The sequence below is a fragment of the Molothrus ater genome, chromosome 4 (genome assembly GCF_012460135.2).
Source record: "Molothrus ater isolate BHLD 08-10-18 breed brown headed cowbird chromosome 4, BPBGC_Mater_1.1, whole genome shotgun sequence".
NCBI classification, from domain to species: Eukaryota; Metazoa; Chordata; class Aves; order Passeriformes; family Icteridae; genus Molothrus; species Molothrus ater.
The window spans coordinates 23,696,031-23,715,652 of NC_050481.2; the positions used below are offsets into that span (position 1 = coordinate 23,696,031).

A 19,622-nucleotide genomic window follows, 5' to 3' on the forward strand; every position below is an offset into this window, starting at 1 on the left:
GAAGTAAACATACGGACATGGGAAGGGGCTACATTTCCTTATGAGAATCCAGATTGCCACCAACCACCCCTTCCTTCAAAAGATTTGGGCTAAGGCAGGAGATTGCAGTTTGTAAACACCTGGTGGCAATGGACCTGCTGGATTTTGGCCACCTTGAATGTTCTGATCTGCCATCCTGCACAGCTCCAGGCTTTGGTGTTTCCTTTCAGTGCTTCCTCCTCTCCCCTGCCAGCCCAGCAGGCCAGTCAGAAAGCCACAGGCAAGGGCCTGTGACTTGGACTTGCTTATCAAAGAGACATTCTCACAGTGGGCTCATCCTTGAATGAAACCATCTCTTAATTTTGTGCAGCTTATGGACAGAACTCAAGTTAAATTGCAGCAACAGCATTTTTCTGCTAGGCAAGATAATTCTTGTCTGGAGCCTGACTTTTTGGTAAAAAGTTTTACATAATCTTCAGGAGTCCCTGAAAGGCACCACTTGACACAGAAACTACAGATGTTTATTTATCCAGCCCTATCCTAGGCCTTGCTCTCACTCTACAAAATGGGCTGATTGGCCATTTCACACTAACAGGAAATTACAGGCACAGTTTCAGCATTATTTAGCAATTAAACCATTGAATCATTCCCCTTTCAATTTTTGTCTCGTCAGCTTCAGCGCCTTTCAGCAAACCTGGATGCATATTTCACCAAGTGTTGAAGTTTGAAAGGAAAAGGATGAGTGAACGTACTTTGAAAAATAAACTGAAAGTACAGTTCTCAGAGGAAGAGATAATTACCATAGGAAACAGCACTTTTACAGGTTATGTGGTTAATTGACATAATTCTTCTTACCAATACACATACTCACTGCAAAGAAGACTGCTGAAGAAACGGTACTCTGATGCTGAAACGTTGTCCCCATAGTGCACAACACATAAAGCTTTCTAATAATGTTTGCTCTCATCCGTAAATTATTGTGCACAAAGAAACTTAAAACAGTAAGCAGTGAAAGAAATTTTGGACCAAGTAAGGGGATTAGCCATTTAGGAGAAGGACACAAAAATGTGTTGTTGCTTCTCAATAGCTTCCTCTTGCCTTGTGAGCAAGTGACATTGGACCTGGCCCAAAAGAACTCTTCTACTCATACACACAAAAGGGGAATTTTCATATTTGTGTTAACTGAAGCAATCAGACAGGCCATCCAAGCACTCAGGTGATTTTGGTTCTGTCTTCTCTGCTCAGGGATGCACAGTCCTGAGATGCTGCAAAGTATTTGGCTTTACTTGCACAGCAGCTGGTGCTGAGCCAGGACTGAATCCCACCTTTCCTAGGGCTTTAAGAGGCTACAAGGTTATATCTTTCACTGTAACAGGAACCTGTCTTCCTACCAAAACCCGTGTAGGTGCACTCATTTAGTATCACATCCACCTCCTAGGGACTCCCCTTACCACGTATCCATCCCACAGGTTCTCTAATGACAGTCTTCAGCACAGCTCTAGCCCACATTTTCATGTCATAGAGGATCTTGCACTGTTCTGCAACTCCTACCTGCCACAGCAGCCTGCTGAGCAGGCACTAGGATTTCCTTTTCACATTTACCTAGTTTCCATCACAAGGATGATTTTCTTCCCAACTGCCTCACAGAGCAAACAAGATACTAATTTACTAATTTACTTTCAGAATTAATTTCAGCAACAATTTGCTAATATCACTTTCAGAAAGCCATTTTCTTTTCAAATGGCATCACTTCAGCTAGAATAAATTGCAAAGATCCCACAAGAGAGTCCACAGCTACTCAAGAGATCAAAGCCCTACTTTATAGCACAAAAACCCATTAAAAAATTAGAGAAGGCTGGGAGGTAGCTAACTTGTCTGTGGCCTCTTTGCCTGATAAGGGTTGTTGGGAGAAGAAAGAGAGGAGTAGCATGTACCATTAAAGTTAGCAAGAGGAGTCATGGAAAGACCCATTGACTGAGAACTGAAGTCTGACCAATTTGAGCTAGAAAGATTAATTGTCTTACATTAAGGACAGATGGATGTTGGTTCAAGCTACAAAGGGCTATGGACTTATCACAAGAGGATAACTCACTCAAAGACATCTCTCTCCAGAAGATGCAATGTGGGCCAAATCAAGGTTACAGACCTGCTGCAAGGACTCCTGAACAAGTTTCTACACCATATGTGCCACAAGAGATTCAACTATGTAATGTTAACAGACCCACTGGCCTTAAATCCTGTGAAAGTACACCACCATTACCTTCAGCCCACACACTCATGGATCTGCTCTTCTTTTTAAATAGCAAGGACTAGCAAATAGTATAACCTTGTGCTTTCTCCCAGCCAATTGTTTTACCCCAGCAGCACTGAAACTGCGACTCGCTAACAAACAGAAATAGCATGTCTAGAATGTCAATGATTTGCAATCAACATATTTGAACAGCAGGGTGTTGCCCAACTTTCTTCCTTAATACCATTTTGATTCCTTATGTATTTACTGTAATACAGGAAAAACAAGAGTTCTCAGTTTTAAAACTCTGCAGTGAAAAGAAGGAAGGAAATTTGCCAAGTAGTATCTTTGGTTGCAGCATTATGTGTAAAAAAAAAATTGTTCACACTCTATTTTGTCTCCTTGCTGCTTGATTTTTAAAAAAACAAAACAAAGGTTGAAGAAAAGGAAGGGGACAATCTGTTTTTTAAAGATAGTTTAAATCAAGACATTGCTAACTTAAGTCATTCCCAGTTCAGTAAAACACAGGACACCTACAGCATTAGCCCCCATTTTGGATTTAGTTGCTTTCTTTACCCTTGATCAATGGGGTCTCTATGGAGTCTTCCAGCAGGGTCAGAAGCACTAGGGAACTCATTTGGGAAAAGCTCCCCACATACAAAAAAAGCTCAGCATAGATTCTGGCTTCTGACAAGGACCCTCTGCAACACCTGGAGAGATGCACAGGGACTTCTGCATATCCAGCTTCAGCAAGGTCAGCCTCTGCAAACTGCAATGCTGAGAAACACCCCAAGTTAGCACTGGAGCAGACAGCCCTGCAAGCAAAAAATCTCTCCAAAGAGCTTTGCTCAAAAGGGGCAGAGAACAGAGAAGTCCAAAAGGTTTACCTGCGCTATCGGTATCAAACAAAACAGCTTTGCAAACACCAAGCAAGGGCTGCTTAAGATTCCCTGCTTTCTCTTCAACACCTTCACAGCAAAAGCCTTTTACAAATATTACACAGGCAGCATCATAACCAAATCCCCTGGGAGCTAAAGACATTTGCCAAGTCAATACACTTATGCAGCTCTGAGAAACAGGCTCTGCCAGACTTACGTACTGTGACTCCAAAGGACACAGTAGCTCCTGCCTATCTGCACTGCCTGTCCACACTGAGACCACCCCTCTGACTTAAATACACCAGACTCTGAAGAAGCAGTGCTTTGAAATTGAATACACAGGGCTCGGGAAGCTGAGCTTACAGCCTGAGTAATCGACATGGATATTCAATTATCATTAAAATTAATAAGTAGGACAACAACCAAATCCCTGGATGGGTTTTGATTATCTCAGTCTGGGTATTTATCAGAATTACTCTGACACACTGAGCCATTGGGCTCTGGCTGACAGGCACAAGTCTCTCCTTAGCCCACTGGAGTTTCCTCTGCACTGGAAGCATCAGGACATCCAATGGCAGGAACAGACAAGTACCACACAAGAAATGAGATGGGTATCTGAAACTGTACAAAAAGTTTTGATTCAGGCCTGAAATCCATTCCCAAGTGAACTATTCATTTTGTTCCTGTTCAGCAGCTGTCCTCTGCCTCACTATAATTCTGCAGACTGACAGCAGTCACTGCTTTTGCAGGAAAGCACCAACCTCCTTCCAGTCACCTACCCAACAATGTACCAGTGATCACAAATCATTTAATTCCTGATCATGTGACAAGACTGATCTAGTGATGGACATAACTAGCAATTCTTTTCTAAAACTTCATCATTTTAAAGTTGGTTTTCCCCTCACTAGAGTGAAAATCAAGGCTTTGGCTAATTACTATATTAATCAATATCAATAAATTTAAGAATGCAAAGTTAACTCCAGAATTGGCAGAGATATTAAAAGTATGTGTGTTGCCATTTAAGTTAACTACACAGAAAAATTCAGTTACTCAATCTGTCATCAAAATAAAAAGCAAACAGTAAACCAGACAGAGATTGCGTAATGAAGTAACTTTATCTTACAGGATTGTATTTGTGGTTATGACTTTAATTGTGTAGTCTAGAAGGATTTGTGACAAACTGAATAATCTCGCATTATTGTAATGATTTGTAATCACAACACTGGCTACGATTTATCGGCTGACTTTACATTCGCACTGCAATCAACTAAGAAAGTCAGCATGTGCCCTACAGTTCTAACCACTTAAAATTATGTCTTGCAAGGAGCCCCAACAGCCCCCCAGTTTGGAGGTTTGAAGCCAAGGCAAAGCTCTCAAGTGTATCTTTCAATTTCTGAAGCAAATAAAGCTAAAATAAAACAAACCTCAACAGCCCCAAGGTTTCTGAACAGAAGACCAAAGGTCATATTTTTGCTGTCCTTTACTGCTGACTGAACTGGGAGCAAGCCACGCTGAGCAGACATCATACAGAGCATATTTTGATGACCCTCAGCCTAAAGTGACAAACTGTAAGGATCTCCAGGCTCCAGCAGGAAATCAGGAGAATCACATTAGTGCTGTACCTGGAGTCTGCAGGCTGAAGCCCTGCCCTTGTCCCACCCTCACTCCCCCAAATTAAAACATCAGGTCCCAATGAAAAAGGCAGCCAACACAGACAGAAAGTGCTAGTTTTTCTGAACAGCTGGAGGAAAAAAACCTAAAATTCTTAAATCCTCTTTTTCAAAACCAGACCATTTCACCCCCACACTTGGTGTCTGCTGAGTACAATTAGGTCTTGGGGTTATCATCCAAGAAGGAGTGGCCCCTGCGCATCACAGAAAAACTCAAACAGCTCAAAAAAATTAATTAATTCTAAAGACAACTATTTATTTCAATAAGTAAATATTTTAAGAAGTCCTATCATCACCTCCTCTCCCACCCTGCCCTCACTCACCTGTTCTTGGTCTAGCTCACAGCCTAAGTGAGGCACTGACTTGCACTAGAGGAACACCAAGTAGCTCTTTCTCACAACTGATACCAAACTGAAAATAGATTAATGATATCTCAAATCTTAGCAAGAAACACCCAGTGCCATCTTCTCCTGATAACTGTCAATATCATGGTCAATATCCTAAATAACTGTCAATATCATGGTCAATATCCTAAATACTGTCAATATCATGGGAAGAATCACTGGGGTTATAGAAAGATCTCTGAAGACAAGGATCAGGTCACTTGTCCCAAAATATTTTTGCTGAAGTCAAATGCAAAATTCTGCAGCATGAAAGTTCAGTCCTCCCTGCACTTCAGAGCCAGAAGTTCTGTTCTTTACAAGAAAGCATCCCAAGGAGAGCAATTATCCACAGAAAACACACATCTTTACATGATTCTGGTTTATCTTAATGGAGAAAAAGTAACAGATCTATGGGACACTATATGCTTCAATATATAGGTAGCTCATATACATGGAAAACAATAGGATTCAGGCTTTAGTAATGGGGAACTTCTCTGAAATTTTAAATGCATCTACTTTTTTGACAAGGTTTTTTGAACTTTATTTTTTCAACTCCTCATTTTGTAAAGTCAAGAATTAAATATAATCAAAGGAGTTGCCTGGCACTTGCTTTAATAATGATGACAAAGATAAATAAATAAGAACACATAAGCTAAATGCTTATCAAAGCATTTTGGCAAGAACCAAGTACCTAATAATACTTTCCTTCTTGGAATGCAGCAAAAGGAAGCAAATAAAGGACTGTGTGAAGGTCTCAGCCTGATCTGACAGCTCCAGGCTTTAGAAAGCCACCAGCAATCTTACTCCTTGCCATCATCAGCCTTCTCTGAGCTGTCCCAGGCATGCCCAGCTCAGCAGACAATTTCTTCTACACCTCTTCCATCACACCATGCTGATCCACAGTCCCCACTCTTCTCAGGGGAGCTTTCATCCTTACCAACCCCAGGGCCCAATCCTGCCTCCTCCCTGCAGCTAACTGGCAACTCATCCATGGATTATTCCTTACTAAGACCACAGAGATCATACAGGGGTAGGTGAGGATCAAATTAACATGCAAGTTGTCATTCACTCCTAAATGCAGATCACTACTACATCACAGATGTGTCTTCAGTAAATCATCTTGAAATAGAATTAAGAATCAGTGATGTCCCATCACACATGGAAGAAATAATTGCTCTCTACCCTAAATACTCACAACTCCCCTCAGGATGGCACAGTCTTTGTATTTTGAGACTATTTCAGTAGATTTTTTTCCCCCCAAATCCTCTGCCCTGGCAGAGGAAGCAGCCAAACCATGTTCTGCATTTCTTTTCTACTCACTGTTCATCCCATGGGGTGCAGACCATCAATCACAGTGGCCTGACAGCATACAATATCACACGGGTAGCTCAGAGATGACTGATAGCCAGGTGTCACCCACACTCTCCTCAACAGTGCTTCATCACTCATGTTGAAGAGCCTAAAGGCTGGAGAGAAGGAGCTACCACTTTTCTTTGGAGCAGAGTTAACAAAAAAGCCTCCAAAGCATGATTTGCATCCATGTGTACTGCTCATATTTAAACTCCAATCTGTTTTGGTACAGTACTTTCAGTATTAAACCAACAGGCCTCATGGTTACTGTTTTACTTGCACACACTAAATCATATAGCTCAGTATGCCTTTTCCCTCAAAATGAAGATGCCTGAAGATAAATTAAGACTATCAACCCAAAATATACTGGGACAAGAAGAGCTTTGAAATAAAACACTGTAATTTTCTTTCAATAACCAAGAACCCAGCCTCACCTTCCACTTATGTGCATGTAGCCTTCAGCAACTGAAAAACACCCTGTTTTTCTGATCAGGACAAGCAAACAGAAAATCCTGAATGACTTCCATTAATGACTTGAAAAATGGATGAAAGTTTGTTCTAACAATCCTAGATGTTCAGCTGCTGAACTGTTTCTTAATAGTAGGATAACCACATACCAGGACTTTGCAGCAACACAACAGTCAATTGGAAAGCTCTCCTTTCAGGTTTCCAGCTAGGTGAAGGGTCTTCAAATTAGCTCTCTATTTTTATTGTCCTCATTCACTGTGTATACACAAGGCAATGGCTTGCCATGAAGACAAAATACCAGCTTCCATCTTAACACTATTTTGAGGAATTTTGCATTTCAAATGTTCTCCTTCTGAACACACCTACTAGGTGTTTACCTTTTTGAAGCTAGCATTCTTTCTTTTTAATGTTTTTTTTTGGGCTGGCTTTCCTGAATAAGTAACATCAAAAAAAAAAAATCAAACAGGACTGCATTCTTGAATTTAGTTACCAAAAAAGCACCATTAACCTGAGGAAAAATATATGCTGTCAAATGGGGCCAGTGCATTTGAAGTCTTATAAAATGATTATGCAATTAAGTGATAAGTAACCCACTGATATATAAATATATTTGGCACATGAACCAGTAAGAAACATACTTCAAAAAATCATAAAATAAGGTATAAAATCCTAATGCATGTTTTGGAAACCCTGGGCTGTTGCATATGCGTTCTGTAATGGTAATATTTTATTCTGTATAGTTTCAGATTTTCCATGAATGCACTACATTAATACATTTTAATTGTATGGTTACTAACTGTTGGATACCAATATTTCTGAAATTGGCACAAAAGCAACAAAGAAAACAATGGTTTTAGAAGATAAAGCTCTTCAAAGCTCTTTTATCCCCCAATGTAATTCCTAGACACTAGAGAAAAAATAAGACATTTTAGCATGAAAGGAGATTATTGTTTGCCCAATGAGCCTGTGTGGAGGAACCTAATGCTGACAACAGTATTTACAAAATGATATACTGAAGGATCAACCTTTATTTTTTCCCATGTAGAATATATTATTCCAGTAATACAGTTCTAGCCAAGATAAAGATTTGCTTTATTCCTAATCTCACTAGCATTAATTTATTTTACAATACCTCAGAGTACTCTAGGCATTTTAGATCTCCTTTAATAAGGCCTACACCTCGCCAGATGCTGCTCCCAAATAAATGCTGATTTATGTCAACAGCACACAACCAAAGGGCAGCCAGCTGAGAGGACATGACAACAAGAGCAGTCTCAAATGGAGTGAAAAGATTAGACTTCAGATACAAAAGGAGATATGAGAAAGGACATGAATTAAATGGTAAGGCTATACAATGAGAACTCTTGTCTAGCATGAGTATCTTTAAAAGCAGATACATACTCCAGCTAATATGTTGCAGGTATCAAGAGTGGATCTTAAATGCAGGTTGATGGATGAGTAGCAGTAACCTGATTTTAGTCAGGCCAAGATTAAAAAAATAAGAAAAGACAAACAAATAATAACAAAAAAACAACAACACCCAGCACCCACCAATACTCAATCCCCACCCCCCCCCCCCCCCCAAAAAAAAAAAAACAAAAGGCACACCAAATTTCAGAGGGAAACAAAAACAGATCTCACCATAGACAGAGTCAGGACAAACTTTCAGACAGAAGGGCCTCAGACTTAGGGTTGCAATAGGTCAGAGCAGACCACCTGGTTTGTTCCTTCAGAAGAGATTAACTCAGCTTGACCAGAGTAGCAGAGAGAGTCCAACCTGCTGTCAGAAACCTCCTGTGACAGAAATCCCACACCTGCCCCACAGACTAACCATTAGAAGCCACATTTCATCAAATCTCACCTGAACCAGTCTAGATGAAACAAATTCTGCTTCTCTTGTCCTACCCATTGCAACCCTGGATGAAAGCTTTTTCCCTTCCTCTCTGGCTGTGGGCCAGCCCAAGACTCTGTGCTACACCCAACTCCATCCGCCTTCTCACACAAGATCCAATTCCCCATTGCAAAGCTGATCTCTTTAGATTTGGATTGGTATAATAAAGCTTTGTGAAACAAATGCAGCTCTATGAGCATCACCAACTCAGCAGGGAAATCCACCCGTTTGGACAGTAGTCTGCTGGCCAAATTTACCTCTCACGGCAGTGCCCTACTCCCACTGAACTCCAGCATCTTCATTCTCCCTCTGGGGCTTTCAGAGTTGGAAACATGAAGTCAGTTCTGCTTTAAAACACAGATTAGTTAAATACCACAAGGGTCTCATACAGTTGCATTATTAACCTCTGGTTAAATAACCTCTTTCCCAACCCAAAGCTCAAGCTCTTTTTTTTGAGTTATGCTATACAAAACAACCAAGCATGACTCTGGCACACTAAGCAGGCAGCACAACCAAAAGAAGACACATCATCATGGCCCCATGGGATGAGTAAAAATGACCATGGACATGAAGTACCAGAAAGAGAGTCACAGAGGACAGATGTATAACTATATATATAGCTATATATATATAATTATATATATAATAAATCCTAGTGGGGAAAAAACACCCCATATGTTTCAACTCTTGAGCTCAACATCACTCCACACATGGTTTGTGTAAAATTCCTTTATTTGGTACATAACAGAAAACATTAGGTACTACTGCTTGGGCTTGGATTACACAGTTTACTTCAAACCCTTGGACATGCAGTATTGTTTCTTACTCAAGTGTGCATGTACAAAAATGTGTACATATAAACAAAGCAGCCAAATTGCAGGCTTTTAGGGTGCCATTTACAGTTTTTCAGCTGCTCAGTATTACTTCCATCATGCTTCCTGCTAACGTTTAAATTGCATTCTTATATGTTAGAATACGTGTTGGTTTTGGCTGGGATAGAGTTAATTTTCTTCATGGTAGCTGGTGTGGGCTATGTTTTGGATTTGTGCTGGAAAGAATATTGATAATTCAGGGATGTTTTCCTTGGGGAGGTTACACAGAGTCAAGGCCTTTTGTGGCTCTCGCCCCGCCCTACAGCAAGAAGGCTGAGGGTGCACAAGGAGTTAGGAGGGGACACGGCTGGGACAGCTGATCCCAGCTGACCCCAGGGATATTCCACACCATATGGAGCATACAGAGCTGGGGAGAAGAAGGAAGGGAAGGACATTCAGAGTGAATATCCTTGGCATTTGAGTTCCCAAGTCACAGTTATTTGTGATGGAGCCTGCTTCCTGGAGATGACTGAACACCTGCTGGCCCTTGGGAAGTGGGGAAGGAATTCCTTGCTTTGCTTTGCTTGCACAAGTGGTTTTTAGTTTACTGATTAAACTGCCTTGATCTCAGCCCATGACTTTTCCCACTTTTACCCTTCTGATTGTCTCCCCCATCCCACTGGGGAGAGGGACAGGAACAAGCAGCTGTGTGGGACTTAGCTGTTGGCAGGGGTTAAAGCACAGAGCAGATCCCTCTCAATTCCTTTCCTACGCTGGTCACAGACGAGCAGCAGCATTTGCAGGAAAAAAAACCACAGGCTGCCAAAAGTACTGCCCTGAAAATGCCAATTATAATCATAACTACATGACACAGCTCAATGGTGCCAAGAATCCTCCTTCTCCTTTCACTAGCCCTCATCCCTCCCCCTTTATTTTATTTCTATCCCTGAGGGCAAGCACTGCCTCCAATCCAAGATTCCTGTGTTAAATCTCTATCTGAACTAGGATTGACAGAGGGCAAGAGAATCTATTCCCAAATCATGCTGAGTAATCTAAAACTGCTGTTATTTTAACTTTAAAGAGGCACCCTAGGGTACCTATCCTCAAAAAAATAAGCCAGAAATGCTGCTTCGAAAAAAAAACACCTAACCAAACCAAACCAAAAAACAACACCCCAAACCAACCAAGCAAAAAAAATATGAAGACCAATATCCTACATAAATTAGAAACAACTCGTAGAATCAGTCTAGCTCAATTTACCCAACTTTCAGTATTTGGCCTTACTAACCCCCCCAAAGGAGGGGCAATTGCTTTCCTTCTTGCTGTCCATGTGCAAGAAATCATCTAGCTCCCTCACAACTCTTTATTCACTGCAGAAAATTAACATCTCCTCGGGTTCTTCAGTACATACTTATTTTCCAGTTTGAGCATAAGGAAAAAAAAAAAAGCCATCACATGGAGCTGTGCAATGAGCCACAGCACAGAAGCAATACCCCAAGGACCACAGAGACTTTCCTGTTCTGTGCTACAGGAAGTTCAGGGAAATCAGTGTGAGGTGGAGGAGATGGAAGAGAACCCTTTGTGCAAAAGCAAAGCAGGTGTGCAGCACTCTGATTTGGACAGAAAAATAGTACTTCTAGTCTGTAAAAAAAAGGAATTTTAAAGTAACAGTGAAAGGAGGGAGGGTCAAACAAGTAAATCAGCCCTACAAGGGCCACTGAAACAAAAATCAGATATAATTGCTGAATAAATCAAACCAGCTAAAAAAATATATATATATTTTAATCACCAACTTTGTTTTCACTTGGCCAGAACAAGTAAAACTGCACAGCATGGGTTTGCTCTGTAGCCCCTGCTATGGCTTTGCAGCAAGCTGAAATGCATGACACAGCCTCCTGCCCAGTCAAGGGAGGAAGAGGATGCAATATAGCCCACAAACACTGCCTGACCTCACCTGACTATTTCTGTCACAGCACTTACTCTTGTTCCGACCACTGCAAGCTTCCATAGGATAAAAATGTATGTTTAGCACAGAGAAGCACAGGCCCTTCCTGCAGGTCAGAGCTGTCCAGTGTCACAGCCACGTGCAATGCACACACAAACCTCTGATGTGCCCACTTTGGGCAATCCTAAGCACTGCCCCAGCAATCGGTCCAGAGGTAAAAGACTTTGCAGACCTGCTGTACAAGCCTTTAATAGAAAACCTGACTGGTTTTGTTCATGTGCTTGGAGGGCTTCCTACTGCACAAGAGGGACCAGACTTTCCTGATATAGCCTCTAGTAATTACAATAACCACCTTCAAGTTAAAAGAAACTTACAAGAGCTGCAGAAATAAATCAAAATTGTCCCTTTGGCATGTAATAAGAGGATCAATTCCTAACCTGAGCACACAAAGAACAGTATTTTCCATGCTGACCGTGCTCTTTTGTCAGGAAGAGAGTCCCTTTTCTAAGCTCCATGGCCACGAGAACATCACAGGAACTCTGCTCATGCTTTTAACAGATAAAATGCAAGTTTAAGAGCTGACTGCACAACTGCTGCAAGCTGCTGAACCCACACAGGGCAGCCAGGAAGCCACACTACTGCAATTTACTTATCCTTTGGGGAAAAGCAGCAGAAATAAGGAAGCCCTTTCTCCTGCTCAACAGCTGGTTCTTCACACCAGAAGGCATTGTTTCAAAGCCCAACTTGGCCATAGCATATTTCAGTCATCTCATTCCTATGCATCCCTCAGTACTCCATATGAAGGAAGAAGGGGGATTTTTCCTACCTTCTATGTGCATGGGGAATATGAAGGCCAACCAGGCTGCAAGGATAATGGCCACCACCCAAACCAGTAGCAGGTAAGTGCCTCGCCAGACACAGCACTTCAGAGGACAGCCTTGGCTGAAGTGCTCATCTCCCTTCCCATAAAACCCACTTCTCACAAGGTGAGCCAGCACACACTGCTCAGCAGTGCATCAAGGTCTGATCTTGTGGGGACTTTAGCTGCTACAGTGCTTCTTCATTTGAGTTGAGAGCACAAAACAGGTCTACTTTTATTCCTGATCTGTTTCCAGGCTGGAGAGTCAGCCTCCTTCCCATACAATGCTGCTTTCATTTCCCATGTTAGATCACATTTTCCCGTTGTGTTCAGAAAAAATGAGGTGAACAAGAGACTAAACAAGGGCAACTGGATCTTTTTGGAGCATGAAATGTTTTAAATATTCAATATACAAACATTAACAAAGCACACAGCTGTAATAGAAGCTTAGACTATGATATCTACAAAGGATCTGCCAAAAGCAAGTTCATTTGGCTTGCCTGGACCTCTTATCCCAATTGTCTCAGTAGGGGCTTTTTGTGGGATTTTGTTTGTTTGTTTTACATGTGGAAATCTGTTTTCAAAACCTACCAGCTTGAGCCTTTGTGGTATAAAGATAATTTCTCCCAAGCACTCCCATACAATGCCAAAGACTAAACACTTGCTTTCTTTAACAGCAACTGTGCCCCGCTACAGTCTCCTACTTCTAGCACTTATAGTTCTAAGAAAAGTATTTAAGTTCTGTTAAGATTATAATAAAAATCAAGTGGAGAAGCAGCAACACTGGAAGAGAACCAATGTATCTTCAGCTGGAACTGCACCACTGTTGAATAGTGACTGTACTCCACAGTATGTTGTCCACAGCAATAGTGAAACACCATGCATCGAGAAGCTTACTTCAGAATGTGGTTTGTATCTACACACTCTGGCACAGCAAAGTGTGACACATCCTGACATTCTTGCTCCTTTCCTTCAGGGGGGACTGTGCAGACAGATACAGGGACCTTGAAAAATTTCCCTAGGAGAACATCCTGAGATAACAAATTTGTATGAGAATGCCCCAAAACACACAAGAATGCCTATATCAGATGACAGTTAAAGCTCCTTCCTTTTCCAAATTCAAATCCTGAAGAAAGAGTGACTTTAAATACTTACATTTGGTAGATACTGTAAAAAAATTAAGCAAAGATTGTGTAACTGCAGTGTAGCTGATTGCAGAGCAGATATAGCAATTAGAGAAGTAACTCTGGAAAGACCTTTTTTAGTGCTCATAAAATACTGCAAATATATTAGACGAAAAAAGAAAGACAGTTGGACTAACCTCCTGGATTTTTATAATGTCCCATGAAAACAAAGAAGATTAAGATGAGATTTTTGGAAATTTGAAAACCAACTGCCTAATTCACTTTTAAACACAAAGCAGAAGTTAATTAATGTAAAAAAAAAATCTCCCTATTGAGTCAGTAACCTTTAATTTGGCATTCCTGAGTGTACTTTGATGTGCTCTTTGGAAACTGAGCTTGTAAATATAGAAAGGTTTCCCTAAATAATGAAAAGATACAGTTGTGGGTTATGTATAGGATAGTTAGCTTTTGATTTACTCATCTACACATACAGACTCAGAAGCATTCTGAACTTCTCAGCCCTGTTTTTCTACAGATATTCTTTTAGGGGCATTGGGATATACCAGAATTGGGCTTATACCACAGGAAAAATACCAGATGATGTTCAAAAAACAAATAAAACCATCCTTTAAGAAGGGATGGGATATTGGGATCCTTATGGCACATCATGGCACCAAAATATTGCTCTGCCAGCATATCTGGCACTGGTCATTCTGATGGCCACACAAGCAAGTCAAGTAAGTTTTATTCGCAGCTTTAAATCAATAGATTAAAAAAAAAAAGGTTACAGACTAACCCTAACAGGATTAGATCTTGGAATGAATTGAAAATAAATTCAGATCCCTGTGTAGCTTTCACATCCCTGCTGTAACCAGTGCCTGTAAACATGCAGCTTGTCCAAGTGAGGCTGCCATTTCCACAACCTTTCATCCACACAGAATATATGGAAAGCCAAACTTTAATTTACTGTCTAATATATATTTTTTTTCAAGGTTGGCTGAATTTTATATAAACACCATCTATATAACAATCCAACTGGAGTCCAAGACAATTATGCAGTCTGTTTCATCTGGTGACTAAAACTCTGGAATAACACATTCCTGAGACTCGCTCTGTTGGAGGGCTCAGTCATGAAGCATTTCTAACTTAGGATGCTTTCTCACCTCACACAGTGCTCATGGCATTTCAGGAACTGACAGGAAAACCCAGCATGGTGCAGAAATCAACCTTTCAAGACTGCACTAAATCTCTGTCACAGTACAGCATTGCAGATGCCCCAAATCAAAGACCAAAAATCACAGCCAAGAGTGCTCGTGTGATGCAGTCAGGTCAAGCAGATACACTGGAGGGTATTAATGCATCTAAACTCCACCATTTACTTCAAGTATAAAATAGGAGGCCAGGCTCTTTCAGATGCAGAATCACAAGAATGGGTCAGATTGGAAAGGACCACAGTGGGTCATCTGGTCCCTCCTCACTACTCAAGCAGAGCCACCCCAGAGCACTTGGCACAGGATTGTGTTCAGAGAGTTCTTGAGTATCTTCAGTGAGGGAGACTCCAAAACCTCTCTGGGCAACCTGTTACCCACACAATAACCCATGATGACCCACACAATAACCAAGTTCTTCCTCATGTTCAGGTGAAGCTTCCTGTGTATTAGCTTCTGCCCTTTGCCTCTTGTTCTATTGCTTGGCACCACTGAGTGGAGCCTGGCTCCATCCTCTTGGCAGCCTCCCTTCACTCACAGACATTGTTGTTTCAGTTGTCTCCTCTTGAGGCTGAACAGCTCTTAATATAGGTAAGGGACAGAGGCTCTTCAAGGTGCTTAGAACTCAGCTCCTGTTTCAGTGTTATCCAGTCCCAGAACTTTACCATGAATCTGAGATGTATTTGTGAACAGCCTTGTTCATTTAAAGCTAACAATGATCTTCCAGATCTTGCTCTTCAGAAGCTAACTGCCAAAAAATTGTTTTCCACATTTACCGCAAAGACTCAAGAAAAAACCCAAGAATTTATAATTGAAGGGAAATTTAAATAACCTCATGGATTTTCTTGGTGAGGGGGGAAGAGTGAGAAGGCTGACTCATGATTATTTTTTTAATACTTGTGGCTGGCTCTGCTACATAAATAAATCAATTCCCTAGCCATACAGCTCCATTTCTTCAGTCACAGCTTGTTGTTTTATTTATTTTTTCCCTCCATTGCCGACAAATCACTCTAGAGAGTTTTTAAACCCAGTAGTCTACTTTCTGAATGGAAACGATTAGTATAATATGGGAGAGAGAAAGCAAACAACAGCAGAGACTTACCCCATTTTTTGGGTAGGCTATCCATCCTAGGTCCCCCATTACTGTACGTGAGTCCAGTAAATTCACTGAAAATAAAAGAAAAAAACTGTTAAAGAACACAGATGGATTACAAACTTCAGCAGATATTTCAAGGTATGGATGGCTCTGGTAAACAGATAGTTTATAATTAACCAGGGAAGCTGAATTTCTGTAAAGCAAAATAACAATGCAATAACTCCTCTAACAATGAGGTCATACAATGAAAACAATTCTCTCTATCCATTAGCTTATTCCTTTGAGATCTGCCACATAAACCAAGTTGCAAATGCACTGAACTTCTACAAAATCCGGATCCTGCACATTCTTAGGACCTTGACCTGCCAGGGGAATAAGTACCTCATGTACACTGTGTGTTTACATGTATATGTCAGACATACAGTATATAGGTAAAAATATACACTCACAAACATCTTTAAAAGTTTATGCACACATTTCTTCTAAGGTGGTATGTATTTTTTGGCATAATCAGGCCCTTAGGACAAAAGTGAAACAGGAATTTTTTAAGTATTATATGTGCAAGTATTAATTTCATCAGCAATCTATAATTTTCTTCCTCTTCCACCTTTTCCTCCAAGTCTTTGACATCTTCATTATAAGCTTTGCAAGGGATCTTTTGTCTTCTACACACAAAAATTCATGAACAACTTTAAGTCACACAAGCAACCAACAATTTACATTAAAGAGCAAAAAAAAACCTATTGCCAAGTTTGTAACATTTTTTTCCTCTCTTATTACCTGAAATATTGGGTAAAAAGTGAGAAGTGACTAAATCCACACAAACCTAACCCAGCTAAGAAAAACAGTGGCAGCTTCTGGTGCTGAGCTTTCACCTCCTGCACCCAGGGCTCTAAATCTCCTAGGCAGAAGATTGAATCGTCAATTGTCATCCAAAATCTCAATTTAGGAGCAACTTTTGTCTACCTTAATAGCATACTTCATCAGATTACAAGACTCACTTCTCTCAGTATATTTGTTTGCATAAGACCTCACTTTTTGTCCTCATGTTCTTCCTGAAAAGGAAGTGACTTCCCTGGGTCTTCAATTCCTGACCTCCACCCTGCGTGCTCTTTAAAAATCTCACTGGAAGTTTTGGTAATTGGACTTTCAGGACTATCTAGCACGTGATTATCTAGACCAAGAACAAGCTTGAAATGGGTGCTGAGGTTTTGTGTTCTTTTCTTTAGAATTGCAATGATGTAAGTACTTAAAGATTGCTACAGAGAAAAAAACAAACAAGTTGTAAGCACAAATTTGAAGAAGGCATGTATCATAACTAACCCTCAGGGTTACACCATTTATGGAGGCACAGTAAGAAAATCCAGAAGTACTATACTGCAAAGCTTGCTCCTTTAAAATATTAAGAAATATTTAAAACCAAAGGAAGGCTAAGCAACTGATTTCGTTTGGAAAAAAACCAAAGTTCTCTAAATCAATTTGGTCTTTATCATTGTACTGCACTGAAGGCTGACTTGTGTACAAGTCCCTTGTACACAAAATCAGGCCAAAACACAAAAAATACAACACAGAGTTCTCAGATTGGGCAAACACTTATCTTAAAAGTGATTTGTCTATCCAGATATTTTCACAATGCATGCAAGTATTAATGCAGGACACTACCACAAGGCATACATGTTCTGCCTAGTCAAGTATATTTTTGCTATGTTGAGTAAAAAACACATTTGGTGGCTCAGGGTTTTCATTTCTGGATTGCTTTTTCCTGCCAAAAGCAGAAACAGTTGGAAGCTGTCAGTGCTACCAAACTACAGGACATGTGGTGGAAGCAATACTCAGAGACTACACTGGACTGTATTCACAGTAAGTAAACATACAATCAGGTGGCTTTCCACCCCAGAGTCTGTGCAAAATAAAGCTACTGCTATCACCTACCACCAGATATGCCACCCAGTTATGCCCAGCCTTTCCCCTTGTGAAGTCTCCAGGTAAAATGGTAATTAATTTCTCCTGCTTCAGCTGAAGCCAAGCACTGCCATCCAAGTGCTCTTGAGCTACACTCTATTTTCTTGGGATAAAAAGAATGACCCCAAAATATTCTTCAAAATAAGACACATAAACAACACATCCCATGTTATAACTATATACTATTTTAAAAAGCAAGAGACAGCAATGAAGTTGCTAAAATGGCAGGTTTACTCAAATTCCTTCTATTACAATCACTGTAATTAAGCTGTGCAGAACAGTATATTCCTGTCGTTAAGTTGCAATGGATGCAAAACAAGTATTGATCTACATTGTTCAACTTAATTAAAAGTTGTCCTGGAGATGCTACTAATGAATGTAATTAGATGCTGTGTTTGATGTCACAAGCTTCTTCATGACATGCTAATTAAGGAAAAACCAGAAAAAGTGCTTTATTCGAACATCAGATCATAAAAAGAACATGATACAACTAAATATTGTATTATCTTTCTATCAATGACAATTTTTAAATTGCTGTTATTAACTTCCAATTCAAAATAATTTTCTGCATATGAAAAAATAATACAGCCCATTCAACTCTAAGTCAAGTCAGTGGGAATTTTCTGACTAGTGAGTCAGCTAGCAGAGATGAATACCAAATCCCCAGCTAGAAAAGACTCAATTCCTCTTGTATCCTCTTGAATTCTGCATAAGTAAATAGGATGGAATACACCTTTTGACAGGCACCATGCAGTAACTCAAAACTCATGTGCCAAGAAGGCAAAAGTGACAAGTGACTTGAAGCTGTCCGTGGCTCTGGGCTGCTGTGGAGACCAGAGGGGCTCCCAGCACAGCTCAGAAAGGCTCTGAGGGGCTGTAAGGCACAGCAGGCACTGAATGCCCCATGAGCAGCTATCACCTACCCTGCTCAGGGCAGCTTCCACACTGCAGCATCTGAACCACTGCGCTGCATCCATCTGCTCTGATGAATTCATTTAGCCAGTAACCTAAACCACCTCCAAGGACAGAGATGTTTTGCTTTGAGAAGCCCCAAAATTCTAGGTTATAAACACAAATTATCCCTTGCTCTGTTGAGATACAAGGTGTCTGCATGTTCCCCATCAGCACCCTCCCCAGTCACTTCCAGTATGTCTGTCTGTCCTTCACTTGCACCATTTGCAGGTCACTACCCCACCCCAGTGCAGCCTCAAAACAGGGCCCCAGCATCCCCCACTCCAAGGGAGGGGTGTTTCCTCCAACAGCCCAGGTGCAGGAGCTCCCCATGGCAGTGGGGGCACACTTTGGGGATGCTTTCTCAGGCAGCCTTCCTGTCCTGCACTGCCCAGAGGTCACTGGAGCACATGCTGGTCCCACTGCACGAGCCCAGACAGGCTCAGCACCACCTCTCTTCCCACCACCTTCCAGCCTGGCAGAACATTATTTTTGCTGAAATTATTTTTATCAAAAATAATGCTACTTGGCCAGGCTGGGGGAAAAAAATCAGTGAGCAAACAGCAGGTAAAAAAGACACCTGGAACAGAGGAAAACAGGAACAGAAGCATTTCTCCCTATTCAACCTGTGATGACTGTCAGAATGTATTTGGCTGTGTTTAGTAACTAAGTAATCCAAAGACTCAGGACACCAAAGGAGATAATCCAGGAGCACCACCAGCTATGTGTGCAAGGCTTGCACACTTCAAAAGGTCCAGTGCCAGCTCCTGGGTGACTCCTGGACTTACCCCAGCACTGCCTACTCCATGAGCATAA

The 19,622-nt window shown here is 41.0% G+C and overlaps 1 protein-coding gene across 9 annotated transcripts in view; it reads right to left on the reverse strand.

Moving 5' to 3' along the window:
* Positions 1-19,622, reverse strand: part of EPHA5 (EPH receptor A5) — a 193,214-nt gene that overhangs the window by 162,231 nt on the left and 11,361 nt on the right. For all 9 annotated transcript variants that reach the window (XM_036382384.2, XM_036382382.2, XM_036382380.2 and 6 more), the window contains exon 2: positions 15,900-15,964. In XM_036382384.2, the coding sequence (XP_036238277.1) occupies positions 15,900-15,964 (65 nt within the window). The remainder of the gene's footprint in view (positions 1-15,899; positions 15,965-19,622) is intronic.